Source organism: Caretta caretta, chromosome 1 (genome assembly GCF_965140235.1).
Source record: "Caretta caretta isolate rCarCar2 chromosome 1, rCarCar1.hap1, whole genome shotgun sequence".
Lineage (NCBI taxonomy): Eukaryota > Metazoa > Chordata > Testudines > Cheloniidae > Caretta > Caretta caretta.
In genome coordinates, this window is record NC_134206.1 from 51,345,526 (window position 1) to 51,360,951 (window position 15,426).

The 15,426-nt window shown below is 37.8% G+C and overlaps 1 protein-coding gene across 5 annotated transcripts in view; it reads left to right on the top strand.

Annotated features, from left to right (window-relative positions):
- NBEA (neurobeachin) overlaps positions 1-15,426 on the top strand; it is an 858,254-nt gene that overhangs the window by 481,196 nt on the left and 361,632 nt on the right. For all 5 annotated transcript variants that reach the window (XM_048847621.2, XM_048847613.2, XM_048847638.2 and 2 more), the window contains 2 exons: positions 6,186-6,294; positions 10,105-10,271. In XM_048847621.2, coding sequence (XP_048703578.1) covers positions 6,186-6,294; positions 10,105-10,271 — 276 coding nt within the window. The remainder of the gene's footprint in view (positions 1-6,185; positions 6,295-10,104; positions 10,272-15,426) is intronic.

A 15,426-nucleotide genomic window follows, 5' to 3' on the forward strand; every position in this document is an offset into this window, starting at 1 on the left:
GTTTGTGGTATGCGTGTGAGGAGCTGGGAGCAAGAGGCACTACGAGCTGAGAGTGAGAACGCGGACTGTTGGAGGACTGAGGTGTACAAGCATTACCAGACACCAGGAGGAAGGTCCTATGGTGAGGATAAAGAAGGTGTTGGGAGGAGGCCATGGGAAAGTAGCCCAGGGAGTTGTAGCTGTCACACAGCTGTTCCAGGAGGCACTCTAGACAGCTGCATTCCACAGGACCCTGGGCTGGAACCCGGAGTAGAGGGCGGGCCCGGGTTCCCCCCAAATCCTCACAACTCCTGGTCAGACACAGGAGGAGTCGATCTGGACTGTGAATTCAGAAAAACGGCCAAGCTGAGGGCTGCCGTGAAGCTCCAAGGCGAGCAAATCCGCCAATAAGCGCAAGACCCACCAAGGTAGAGCAGGAACTTTGTCACAGGACATAAGCATGACTTTTTTCCAGCAATATAAAAAACTAAGAGTCCTCTTTACTTCCAGTCTATGCAAGATATGTTGCTTGCAAGAACTGACTGCAACATAGCAAAACTAAAAAAGAAAATTGATGAATGTGAAAATTCATATCTGAAGACATCATTTGGGTAGGAGGATTAATGACTACTGTCACAACCTGACCGAGTATGGACACCATTCTATTGTGAGTAGTCCAACCACATGGTCCTACATGCTTCCAAGTCAACTCAGTTTGGGCAAAGTCTGTTCACTGTTTCTAGCTCTGGGACTCTAAGGCTCACTCCCTGGCTTATATCGCTTGCCTGAGTCCTTTCTTTGGCCATGGGATCCACAATCTAGTGGTTCTAGCCCCTGAAACAAGCTCCCCAGTCACTTGCATACATTTTTCCAGAGTTCGGCCAAGGCTGTGGGCACTCTTGGCTTTTAGTTTAACCTCCTTGGGGTCAACATGGCAGGAAAGCAAGGAACACAGACTTAGCAAAGGAATTTCTTAACCACAATTACTTTACATTTAAAAGCACTTGAGTGTTACAGCTCTTTGTAAAACAACAGAGTCCTGAGATGCATCCTCCCCGAGTCGATCTCACCCCTTCTGTGAGTCAGAGTCTGCTGGCGTTTCAGGCTGCCCTCTTGTTCTTGCAAGGCTTTCAGTTCTGATGGTTGGCCCCCTACCACCACCCCTTTTTATGCTTCATCCACCTCTCTGTAGAAAACCCATTGTTCCTTGGGTACCTGTAGTTGAATCATTCAAAGCTGACAGCCTCAGATTACTGTATTGATGGCTTCAACGTATTAGTTAAGCCTCTTTCCTAGGCAGAGCAGCTATCTGGAATGCAATTCAGTAAGTCACCTCTAGAAAGTTTAGACCTGTGTTCAGCACGTAATGCAAAGGGAGTTCACCATAAAAAGACTTAACTGTCTACAAATTTTAGACATCAGACTTGATTCTGATTAACAGAGAGGAATTAGTTGGAAGCAATTTGTGTGAAAGAGATCATGAAACAGTTACATTATCCTGAGGAAAAGAAGTAGTGAGAGCTGCAGGATAAAGACAGTGAACTTCAAAATAGAAAACTTTAGCCAAGTTAGAGAACTGGTAGAATTGGTAAAAAAGGTACCTTGAGAAGAAAATCTAAGAGAAAAGGGAGCAAATGAGAGCTGTCAGTTTCTCAAAGAGGCAATATTAAAGGCACAATAGCAAACTACCCTGATGCAGAGGAAAGATAGGAAGACTAATAAGAGGCCAATATGGCGCCGTCGGGAGCTCTTCAGTTACCTGAAAATCAAAGAAGGAATTCTACAAAAAGTAGAAACATGGACAGATTGCTAAGGATGAATACAAAAGAATACCACAAGTATGTAGGACAAAATCAGGCTAAGGCACAAAATGAATTTCACCTAACAAAGTACATAAAAGATAGTATGTTCTGTAAATACAATATGAGCAAAAGAAAAATAATGGGAAATGTAGGCCCAGTACTTTGCAGGGAAGGAGAGCTAATAACTGGTGACATCAAGAAGACTGAGGTGTTTAAGGCCCATTTTGCTTCAGTCTTCACTAAAAAGGCTAATTGTGACAAAATACTTAATGTTAACATAAACCACAATGTGGAAATTACAGGTTAAAGCAGAGGTCCCCAATCTGTGGAGCGTGCCCCTTGGGAGGGGGGAACGAGGAACGTTCCGGGGGGGGCTGGGTCCCGGGCCAGCCGCCACAGAGTGTAGGGAGGGAGCGCCGTCCTGCTCCGCTTCTGGCCCCAGCCCCTCAGTTGGGGTCCTGGATTCTGACCCTGTTCTGCACCCACTCCAGCTGTTGCCCCAGTCTTGGCACTCTTTACCCCTGTCCACATTCCCCCCCCCCCAGTAAGGGGTAAGGTGGGGTACAAGGTAAAAAATTTGGGGACCACTGGGTTAAAGAATATTTAAATAAGTTAAATGTATTCAAGTTGGCAGAACCAGATGAAATTTATCCTATGATATTTAAGGAACTAGCTGAAGCAATCTCAGAACAGTTAGCGATTATCTTTAAGAATTCTTGGAGCATGGGTGAACTCCCAGAAGACTGGAGAAGGGCAAATATAGTACCTATCTTTAAAAAGGGGCACAAAGAGGCTGTGGGGAATTATACGCCAGTCAGTCTATTTGGAGAGACACTGGAAGAAATTATTAAACAATTTGTTGTAAGCACCTAAAAAGAGTATAAGTAATAGCCAACATGGATTTGTCAAGAACAAATCATGTCACACCTAATTTCCTCCTTTGACAAGGTTACTGACCTAGTCCATGTGAGGAAGTTGAAGAAGTGATAATCTTGATTTTAGTAAAGCTTTTGACACAGACTCATAAGCAAACTAGGGAAATGTGGTTTAGATTAAATTACTATCAAGAGGGTGCATAACTGGTTGAAAGACCATACTCAGACAAGTTATCAATGGTTTGCTGTCAAACTGGGAAGGTGTATCTAATGGGGTTCCACAGGTGTGTGTCATGGGTCTAATAGAGTACAATATTTTCATTAATCACTTGCATAATGTATCATTTGCATATGACACCAACCTGGGAGGGGTTGCTAGCACTTTGGAGGACAGAATTAGAAATCAAAACAACCTTGACAAATTGGAGAATGAGTCTGATTTCAACCAGATGAAATTTAATAAAGTGCAAAGTACTTCACATAGGAATACACATTCTCGAGCCTTGTCTTAATTAACACGATCCTCTCATGTCTAGTAGGTAGGCTGTTGCAGTGCTTTACAGCCAGCCTGGCTGTGATTGTTCTTTCATGAGGCAAGTACGCTGTCCGTTTGCCTTTTAGTTGAAGTAGTCATTGTATCTCTTTGTACTTCAAGATATACTTCATAAACAGGACACCCCCTGCTGACTGTTTCTTCCTGTAGATTTCCTCTCTTCTATATTCCACAATCACTTAGTTGGCACATGGTTCAGTATGGAAATAGACATGCTGGGTGAGGTATGTAATACACCAATGACCAGGCAGGGAGATAGGTGTCTGTTACCCTCTGCCTGAAAGGAACAGCTCTGAGGTATGTCACCACCTGGTGACCTGCCTTAACTCCAAGATCTTAAGAACATAATTTTCAGTACAGATGCATAACTTCTTAAATATCCATCCATACATTTCACAATGATTATGATGACCAGTGGGCTACAAGCTCTCAGTAGAGACTTCACATGCCACCCTTCATTATATTCTGATATTATGCAGATATCAGACCCAGGTGATCCCTGTAAAACCTTATTTAACCCTGGCTCTCTTGGCACCAAAGGATCCCTGAACCACACTAGCTACATTGCTATCTTTCTGAGAGATGCCAAATAGTAATTGTAAGCAATTATACTAATGCCACAGGAGTCAGGGACGTCATTTCAGAAAAGTTCAGGGGCTCGAGGGCATCCTTGCTTCTCTCTCCCTGCTCCTGCTCCCTGCTCTGTGGGGGGTAGGGATGGGGAGCAGGGAGGTATATGGGCAGACAGTGAGCCAGGGTGGGTGTCTCACCAATCGCTGACACAGGGCTTGGATCAGGGCCTGGCTTGTTGTGTGATTTGTTCTGGCCCACACCCCTGCTGCTGCTTCCTGTGCAGCTGTTGGGGACCAGGGCGGGGGCGGCAGGGGCATCACTGATAATGTAAGGATTAGGTGACCTACCCCAGCCTGCCCAACAGCACTCCCTGCAGGCTTGGGGGAGACACCACAGCCTGGCTACCAGGGAGCTATGAAAAGTTCGGGGTTGTGGAGGGCAACTGCTCCCACTGCTCCATAGAAAATGATGCCCCTGAGAAGACTTTCCTATGTTGTCACCGCTCTTGTTCAAGTCGTACATGAGGCTGCTGGTTTGGTTAATGGGGAGTTATGTGCTGCAATATAAGGAAAAGGAGTACTGGTGGCACCTTAGAGACTAACCAATTTATTTGAGCATAAGCTTTCGTGAGCTACAGCTCACTTCAGTTTTTCCACTGAATGCATCCAATGAAGTGAGCTGTAGCTCACGAAAGTTTATGCTCAAATAAAATGGTTAGTCTCTAAGGTGCCACTAGTACTCCTTTTCTTTTTGCGAATACAGACTAACACAGCTGCTACTCTGAAACCTGAGAGCTGCAGTATATTTAATATGATGATGACACACAGCTCTTCATCTCCATCACATCTGACCCAACTAGAATAGCTGAATGAAATCCACTGTGTCAACATGAATTTGGGATTGGATAAGAGCTAGCGGACTGTGATTTAATTCAGACAAGATAGCGATAATGATGTTATTGCTACCACCTCTTTGCTGAATGGAAGTGTATTTTGGGGCCTTTTAGGCCAGTTTCCTGTTTGAAGCAGAAATCAGTGACACCAAGTAAAGTATTTTCATAGTTTATTTATTAACTGTACAAAGTCCTGTTTCCTTGAATAGAAATGGCAACAAACTTTAAATGCAATTCTGTTTTTCAGAAATCTCTGATAAAGTACCACTGACCTATCCCCTGAAGCAGTTGCCTTGAGCCTCTTTCCCTCTCCAGGAGTCTCATAAAACTGAGACACGTCTTCCTTTTTATAAATTGAAAAATACTAATGTAGTGATAACCATGAATAAATCTCACTGCTCTCTGTTCACTCAGGGCTAGATTTTTAAGATATTTAGGCACTAAAGATGCAAATAAGCACCTAACGAGATTTTCAAAAATGTCAAGACACCTAAGTCCCATGGGACAAATGTACAAAACTCTCATTGCCTTCAATGAGCAAAATTAGGCCCGTATTGTAGCACTTTTGACATTCCCACCCAAAGAGCTACTCCTAACAATAATAGGGGGAGAGAGAGCAATGTCATTTTTGAAAAAGAGCTCTCAATCCAGGGTTTTTTTTCAATTATTATGACATGTAGTGTTGCCAATTGCAATTTTATCATGAGTCTCATGATATTTTTCTTAAATCCCCAGCTACTGGAAACTTCTGATTACAAGAAAATTTATTTTCATTTAATCTCAGCTTTCATATTTGTAAAAAAGTGAGTTTCTAGCCCTCTTGAATGAAGAGAAAAGCTTAATATTACCTGAGTTCACCCAAAAGGTTCAAAAACCAAAAGCAAATTGGAAAAAATCCAAAGTAATTTATGTATTAAGAATCTGATTTTATGACAGGAGTCTCATGATTTTTGGATATTTGATTTTTGGCAATACTGATATTTTAATAATGGTGCTTTCAAATAATTCAAGTTATATCGTGCATTTTTTTTTGCATTTCTTTGATTTATGCTGCTGTTATACATAAAAATATAAAGACATTGCATCTTTTATGCACTGTGGGCATTCAAATTTTATTTAGCTAGATGAATTACCAGTAACAGTTAAGCAGTTGTTCCAAAAAAAGAAATAATTTTCCTATATTCATGCTATAATTGTGGTTGCAGTCTCACTATAAACAGGTCCAAATGACAACACTTCTGTAAGCAGTGTTTCCTTTAGTTAGCTAGCTGATACTAAACTCACTGCATAAGGCCTCTTTCATTGTAGAGTTTTCTCTGTTTTTTCACAAAAATATGAAATTACAATGAACTCTTCTGAAAAAGTTAAATTATTAATGTAAACTAATTTAGCAATTATATTTCATTTGGCAAATCTTCAACTTTTTCCATTCTAAGGCAAACTTATTGAAATAATTTATTCAAAGAAAGTCAAATATGAAGATGGATTTCAAGTGTTTTATTTTGTTTTAGATTATTATGTCATGCAATGAAAGACCACATAGTGCGTGTTGCAAATGAGGCGGAGTTTATTTTGAACCGACAAAGAGCTGAAGATGTACACAAACATGCCGAATTTGAGGTAAGCTCAAGACTTGATGAATTCCTGCTTTTCTGTTTTCACTCAGCCATCACTTAGACTGTAACCTCATACAATACAGATTTTTTTTTCCGAGAGAGAGAGAAATTTACATTGAAGGCATTTGAAAGCCAGTTTTTGAAAGCTTTGGTAAATGTCAAACACAAGGAACTAGTTTATCTTCTTATCCCTTCACTGAAATGCATGAAAATATTTACAGCTTGAAGAAACCCCTTAATCAGAATGCCTACTAACTTGATATGGCAGATTTTTAAGGTTCACAAAGAACTTGTCTGACTTTATTGCAAGTAGTAAAACAAACAACATTTAATAGTGAAATTATTTTTGCTGGATTTTATCAATAGAATGTGAGTTTTGTGTATAATAAATAAAACTAAAGGCTAGCACACTTGAAGTGCTTTATGAAAAATAATAAATATTGATGTTCTGTAAATAGTATAGTATTTTCACTACCAATACCAATGCTTTCTAGTACTTTTTCATCTTATTTACCGGGTATAACTTATAAATTGGAAGATGATATTCAGTACCTTTTCTACTTGCTAAGCTAATAAGAATTAATTAATTACTGGAGATGAATGAACTTTTTTCTTTTTGTTTACTTAGAATTTCTCATGTTCCTGTTCAAACATATCTTTTGATATATTTGAGAACTTTTGATAGAACAATGTTAAAAATCTTTTTGTTTAACATGGTTTTATCAGGCAATATGTTTTGATATTGAAAAGTTTATCTATGATACTTCAATATAAAAATTTTGATTATTCCTGTTTTTGCCTATGTGTATATGTTTGTGTGTCTATATGCTCATATATAAAATAATTCACAAAAGCATGTTTTAATGTTTGGGTGGCATTGCATTAGAATTAGGTTTGATTGATTTGGTAGCCTTGAAGATAATAAATAGCTGTATGAACATATTCATCTGTCAGGGAATGCCAACAAGCACCTTGTGGCAAGACATAGAAGCCAGTAATCTCAATTTTGATGAGGTTTTTATCTCATCGAAGCAGCTCGCTAAAACCTACGCTTTGATGTACTAGTTCTTGTGCTCCTTGACATAGCAGAAAAATATAAGACACAGAGATATCTTGTTGTCATTTTGAATACATATAACCTTTACTTCATTTTGTCAGGCCAGACAGCACACACTTGTCAGATGGGATTGCAACAACTTTATTATGAAACATATACTGGATATTTTGAGCTTAGATAAAATCACATTTATAATTAAGTGTATGTCAGAGTGAAGTTTCATATTGCCTCAACAATAAATAACATTTGATATTTATCAGGGCATCATACAGTAACCTAAAATGACAATAGAAGATTGAGTTATCTGCTCTTTGAAGAATATGTTGAGGTATAAGATCTGTCAGAACTCTAGACAAAATGAGAAAATTCAATTAACTTCCAGCTTCTGTTAGCAAATAAGATTTAGAATATTAACTAAATTCCCTAAAGGAACAGCCTTAAGTCAGTCTTATTTTCTAGTAAGGAAACCAAGACATTTCTCTATAACATTTTTATTATACTTATTGTCTTGTGAAAAGCCTTAGAAATATGTTTGAAATTGGCAAGATAAAATCTGTAAGTAATTAAAATAAAAAAAATTAAATGTAATCATGTACCACTATGAATCTTAGATATACCTAAAGTAAGATGGTGCTTAAAGTCTGAAACAGTTTTACATATTGATGTTGTAATAATGTTACATAGGCATCATATCATATTAGCATGCATCCCACTTAAAAGATGTGTGAAAGTTTTTTTTACCATCTACTGCATTTTAAATTATAAATCAGTTTTATTTTATTAAACAATATTTAAATGTATTTATTTTGTAAATATTTGATTATTTTGAGTATGCCAATTATTGTTCACGGCAGGAAAAAAAGTGAATGAGTATTTTACCAGTCAAGTTATCTCACTTTTACCTCTCAAACTTCAATTATATCATTACTGATAGAACTACTGGACTAAAGTTATATAGTGACACATATATAGTGGGTGCATGTGGGTGTGTAGATGTGAGCATAAGGGTGTGTAAAGTTAACACTAGTGAATTTTGTCTTATGACTATGGCTATTATTGAAAGAGTCCAGTTTTTCCAGAATGATTGCTTCCAGTTAACATTCATTTTGCTAGCCTCTGTAACTGTTCAGGAAGAAAAATGAAAATTTAATTTTACTGTCCAATGAGCCGGTGAAATATTAACCTCATTACTGAGGCAGATCATTGGACTAATTGGTGCTTCCCTGTACATGAAGATAAATTGAAAAAATGAATTAACCCCTTAAAAGTAATGTAATTCCTGTCTTAAATAGATGTCTTGCAGTAATAGTTTTACATACAGTAGATGAAGTACATAGTTAAAATCTTACCAAGTACTGCCATTTTCTGTAATAAAAACACTAATGTATAGAAGTATGCACACCTGAATTCATGAAATGCAATAAGATGTCTCCAGTAGAATGTTAGCTTAATTGCAACTGCTGGTATAATCAATATTATATAGTACTTTGTTTAGGTAGTATTAAATCTTCATTGAATTTGTTTTAAAATGGGAAACAATCAGTTATTATGGAATGCATAAACTTAAGAACACCTAGTTCAAAATGAGGGATTTTATTCAGAAATGATCATTGGACACACACACATTAAATAACCAACACAATTTATTCAAAATAATTTGAGAATAATGTAGTTTTTTTACGACATATCTCTGTAAGAAAACTGTGATTTTTTTTTAATCGCCATAGACACATTTGCCCTATTCAGACTTTTCAAACAGATCCCTACTTAAAGGAGTATTGAGAATTTGAATTCAGTCTCTTTTTGAGAATAAAGTAGATAAATGTATAATTCTATATGCTACAAAGAGAACAAAAGTATTAGAAGATAGAAACTAAAGTTAACAGTGTTTTGATAATGGAATCTTTTTCACAATCAGTCTGTAACGGAAACGGCAATAATTATTGAAATTCCTTGAGAGATGGATTTTGAAAGCAACATGATCAAATAATTATTTCTAGCTTTGTTTTCAGTTTCAAGTATTTCTGATAGATTTTTTTATCCCTTTTCACTTTATCCAACTGTTTTTACCTGTATGTAACTTGTGGTGTGTTTTGCATGTTTTAACATATGGAGATTAAGGAAATAGACATTTAATTTCAAAGGTAATGGAAATCTACTTTAAGATCCATAATTATAAAAGTACTGAACTTGTGAACTATTAAGATCTTGTTTTGTAGATCTTAGTGAGACTTAAAAGTCAAGCTAAGTCTGTCTGGTACAGTGTTGTAGGTTTCTATGTGCAATATTGAATAAGAAATTACAGAGTATAAAGTATTGTATAAGGTATTAATTGGCAAATAATTTATAATCTGAAAAGAGGCCATATTTTAAGACATAAGCACAAAGAGGCAGAGTTAAGTGTGTTTTCATTGTAATTCTGCATTTCCTCACTTTTGATGACTTAATTTCTAAACCTTAACTTAGCATTAATGCTCTTATATTCCCTAGGAGTATGTAATGGAGGGATCAACACAGCCAGTGCAAGTAAGGAGTTTAAAAATGGATGTTGTGTTTCTATTTAGACTTTATATTTCTGTGAATGGTAAGGTGCTTCTTATTTACGGTACCTAGAAATGCTGAGTTTAGTGAGAACAAAGGTGACTAAGATGTAGGTAGAAAGGAGAATTCAGATATATGAAAATCAGTCCTAAGCAACTTGTAGGCACTTCCTAAATTATTCTATTTACTATTCACTATTTTTTTTTTAATTTTTAGTCACAGTGTGCTCAATATGCTGCTGATAGAAGAGAGGAGGAAAAGATGTGTGACCACCTTATAAGTGCTGCTAAACATCGCGATCATGTTACTGCCAATCAGCTGAAACAGAAGATACTGAATATCCTAACAAACAAACATGGTGCTTGGGGAGCAGTCTCTCACAGGTAAGCTGTAATCATAAATCTGTAATTATAAACATTTGTTTCAAAATTTAAAATGAATCAGCCATTTCTGTACAATTGAAAATTGGATGTGCTGATGGTGGGAATCATTTCAAGAGAACTTTTGTCTTCTTTATATCTCTCTTGTTTTTCCTCAAAAGTCTTCCTGTGTGGAGATTCCTCTTCTAGTACATGATGTGCAGATACAATGCTCTCCATAGCCCATCAACACAATATTTTATTAAAATTTGTTTTAGATAATTTGTAGATACTTATGCTTGTTGATCATCATGTAGCACTATTATTTGTATTCCAACAGGGCCTAGAGGCCCCAACCAGGATCGGGGCCCCTTTTGGGCTAGTTGCTTTATGAACAGGTTGTGAGAGACCGTCCCAGTCCCAAAGACATTACAATGTAAATAGAAAAGAGAGATGAAGGGTGGGAGGAGGCATAGAGAGGCAAAATGACTTGTTTAAGATCACACGGAAGGTCAGTGGTAGAACAAGGAATAGAACCCAGCTCACCTGACTAGTGCCCTCTCTACTAAACTATTTCTGTATAAATAATCAGTATATACTTTGATACAATACACTGGTAAATCTTTATCCTCACAGACAAACAAGGTCAATACCTAGTGTGTGCAACCAAACTCTGCGTGCACAAGTCAAATATTTGCACATGTGTACCCAAGCATATCTCATGCCCAAGTTGGGCATGAGAAAAGTGCGTGCTCCCTTCTGCAGACATATTTTGAAAATTTGGTTCAAAATATAATAGTACAAAATATAATAGTACTAAACTGTACTTTAATTGACAATACAGTAAATGAGGTTCTAATATATGTTCTAGGGAATTAGAGTTAAGCCTCATTAGAATAGATGTATAATGAATATTATATGTCCATAAATATTAAGGTATCTCATAAATACTGTGTATATTGTTCTCACCCTATTGTCACTATGTTTGCATGTGTATCATTTATTTTCAAGTATGTAATGGAGGAATCAACACAACCAGTGCAAGTAAGAAGTGTAAAAACAGATGTTTCATTTCTATTTAGACTTAATATTTCTGTGAATGGGAAGGTGCTTCCTATTTAACTAAAAATGCAGATTTCAGTGAGAACAACATACAGTAGTTTATATATTTTTTTAAAAGTTAGGTGTAATTTTGGGCTCATCGATCTTAAGTGTTCCTTTAAAATCCCTGCTCAAAATGAGGTGGGTTTCAGTTCTGTTGTGTTCTGTGAAAACCAGCTCAAGTTGATGATGATATAAATCTGAGCTGCTGTTTGCACAGCTGTAGGCCACCATCTCCATAAGCCATGAGCCAGTTGTCTTCTTGGAAGTGATAGGTGATCTACCATTTCCCGCTGGGGCCAAATAGCTTCTCTCCTGGGTTTTGGGGGGAGACGTGGTTGCTCCCCTAATCTACAGTTTTAGCCTTACCAGGTAAGGGCCACTGCCCCTCCCTCAAATCCATAATAGTCACTGGGGAACTAGGACATCTCCCAGTCTGGCAGCAGATACGGGGAAAATGTTCCACTGCCAGTGCTAGTGTAGTGACTGCAGGGGCATAGAACTCTCCATAAACCTTTACATGGTAGCAAGGGACTCCACAAATATAATCCCTAGCTGCCACAGGCTAACTGGCATGCCAGGTAATTCCTAACACACAGTTGCTAGGGAATACTCAGGGGTTCCTTAGCTACCATAATATGGTTCATGAGATTCTAGACCTGTGTTGTCAGGGTAGCATTTCTAATGGCAAAAGCTTTTTCCCAGTTCCCAATGCAGAATGAAAAACTTATTTCCTGAAGATCTTTTGTATTTGAAAGAGGCCCTGACACTACACATAGGGAGTAGCCAATTGTCCCAAGAAGGAGCATGTGAAAGAAACCTGTCCACTGGTTCCACAAAATAAAACTTATGTAAGATCCAAGAGGTTTGGCATCTAGATGGGTAAGGAAGTGCTTTTAAGAAGTAGGTATGATTCCTGGAAGCTTGGAGTCTCTAGAACCAAGCTAGCCTCATGTTTAGTATGTATAATACATGTCCAAAGACTATTTTAAAGGTCTTTAGCACAAATGTTTTTGGTATGAAAAGTAAGATCTGGTTTCATGGTGTGTGTCACAGGTGTAGAATAGATACAAGTTATATTGTGTTTGGGATCCAATATAATAAATTCTTCTTACCTTACATCTTCCCAGTTTTTGTACCCTTGCATATGCTGCCTTTGGAGAAAGCAACTACCAATGGTTGATATGCTTACTCTTGGGATGCCATACTGTTAGCTGTCTGGTTTTTTGGTAATGGAACACAGAATGAGGTTGAATACTGGAAGCAGCATGAGGAAAAATGTGAACAATGAATGACTACTGTCTTAGGATTCAGAAAGGGCAGACAAGATTTCCAAAGAATAGGATAAGAAAAGGCTAGCCAAATTGCTTTTGAAGTTTGATGATTCAAGATTGAGTGAACTTTTATAGTATTTACAAAGTATGAATTTTGAATATATTAACATAATCTGTCTTTAAAAGGTCTGAAAAACAAGAATAAGTATGGATAAACTCAATAATATGCCACATAAAATATTTCAGTTATGCTAATTGTACTCTACAGAGAGTAGACAATGATTAGCCTTAAAAGTAGCCATAAAATCACAAGTGAATTGCAGTTCAGATTACCTTTTGCATAGCTTCTTACTGTAGGCAACTTACATTAGTAAGCATTTACTTAACTACTCCACGAGAGAGAATAAGTTCCCACAAGAATGGGTAAGGATTATGTAACCTAGCACTGCTGGTCTGAGAACTAATTTCTTCAACAATACCTTTCTGCTTTACCTATATGAGAGAAATAATATATATTTTGGAAATCATTTATATTATATTGTTTAAAGCCTTTTAAAGGCTGTAAGTAATATTTAACTATCAGTTTTATCTTTTTCCACTTCACAGATAAATGTTTTTCATTCCAGTTTTAGTACAGACAAAATGATTTTGTTTCCTTCCTTACTGGTATATTGACAAACTCCATTGTATCAAAGGGAAAGTATAGCAGGGTCATGAATAAATAGCATTTGTTTTGTTTTTTTCCTTTAAATTTCCCTACCACAAAATAGTAGACGTTTTTAAGAAGAGTCTATTCAGTGTTTTGTTACACTTTCTATTTGTTGCTTTTAAAAAAAAAAGGTTACTGCTTTTCCTCCAGGTGTGGTGACTTTACTTTCAGATATGTTCATCATGGCAGATCCAGAGCATGTGAAGAAGTCTAGGTTCAAGTTATAGTCTAAATGTTGATGTTAAATATCCATCACAGGTGTTTTGAAAGTAGCTGTTTGATGTTCTCAGGGGGGTTGCAATAATGAGAAAGTAGTCATTTAAAAAAAAAGTTTGGTTTGATGGATCCTTCTAAAATCAATTGCTTGAAGCTGACCTCTACCTAGATTTAACAGACTTTATTAAATAATACATATACAAACTGGATTTAGGCTTTTTTCTGTTTACAACCAGCTTTCGTAATCTTGGATACAAAAAACATATTAATCATTACTGCTGTAAGGCAGGACTGTCAAACTTGTTCTGTAGTGAGGGCCACATTACCTTTTCACTTCGGAGCTATAGGAGTAGAGCATTCCCTGACAAGATGCTAATTTTACAGTCCTCTCTGGATGCAGAATGTGCCTCTCTAGAGACCAGAGTTAAATAAAGCAAATGAAGACAATTACTACATTTTGTGGAACCTCTCTTCTTCAGTCCATTAATGCAGCACTGGGGCTGTTCATCCTCCCAAGTCTATTCTCTTTCTCACACCCACCCACTCATCTTCTTTTCTCTGCTCATTGGCATCCTCTCCCACTTTCTCAACCTCCCTGTTCCCCACTTTTCTCTCATCCTCCCTCTTCCGCTGGGGCATTCCCCTCTGAGTGCTTGTTCATTGGAAGGGGAAGGGCTGAGGGAGGAAAGCACTTCTCTGAACCCTGTGCGACTTGGCAACTACAGAAGCAGGAGGAAGATTGTTTAAAGATGCCTCCTCTGAGCCAGATATTGATTGCTCACAGCAAAAGGGACTGGAACACAGAGAGAAGGCAGGGGATTGTCGGTGAAGGAGCCTCCCTTAAACTCAGGCTCTGGGGCATTCTGGAACTGTCACCACCTGTGTGGCTGTTACCAAGGGGAAAGACAGGAACACTGAAGTGCCTGTGCCTAACCCTGCTCAAGCTCTCTCCTAAACTCCACCTACTTGAGCTGCAGCTCCTTCCCAGCCCTTCTAACTTGAGCAGGGAGCCAGATATGGTCCTGATCCATTTCTTAATTGCAGAGGGCGCTGCAGACCAGAAGAAAAGGTTCTGGAGCCACATCCAGCCCTCTTGAATCTCTTGGCTTTTATGGAACATATGATGCTGCAGATTGTTCAGATAATTCAGCAACTACTCCAGTGACATTTTGGGTGGCATAACTTGGACCAAACCCTAGAGTCTCAAGCCAAGAACTTGAGGTCTTTTTGAGGAAAGATCCAAATTTTTAGTTCCAGGACGGAATCTATCATAGCAAAACATAAAGACACACTTTTTCTCCTTTTCACCTTTCATCTAGCTTAATGGGATTGGCTCATTCTCGTCATAAAAATATGAGATCAGCTTCTATCCCGTGGGCGTCAGACACTGCAGTTCCAGTATTTCTTTGTTTATTTCTAGCTTCCTTCCAGAATTCTAATTCCTTCATTCTGAACACCTTCTGAATTTTTGGTACTTACCTAAAGACAATATCTAATTTTTTTAGGGTTTTCTTTCTCTAATTGCAGGGACATTTTAACACGTCTCCCTGTTTCAGCTAAATACTTTAGTTGTCACCAGATTGTGCCTCAGGACATTTGGTCTACTAGTATCATACTTTTCCATGTCTCCTTTCGATATGCCTGCTTCATTTGGTGCTGTAGTACATGTAACCCATCTCTGGAACATCAGATACTTTTATTCCTTAGGAATTCTTTTGTTTTAAAAGATCCCTCTGTAAACCGTTAGCGAACTCCCTGTTTTGAGGGATATGTCATTTTTCTGCATTAGGTCAAAGTCTTCTGCTGATGCTGAATATGGATATCTCAGGCCTAGATTTGATGAGGACCTTTAGGTTCACAGTCTTCAGATTGCTTATTG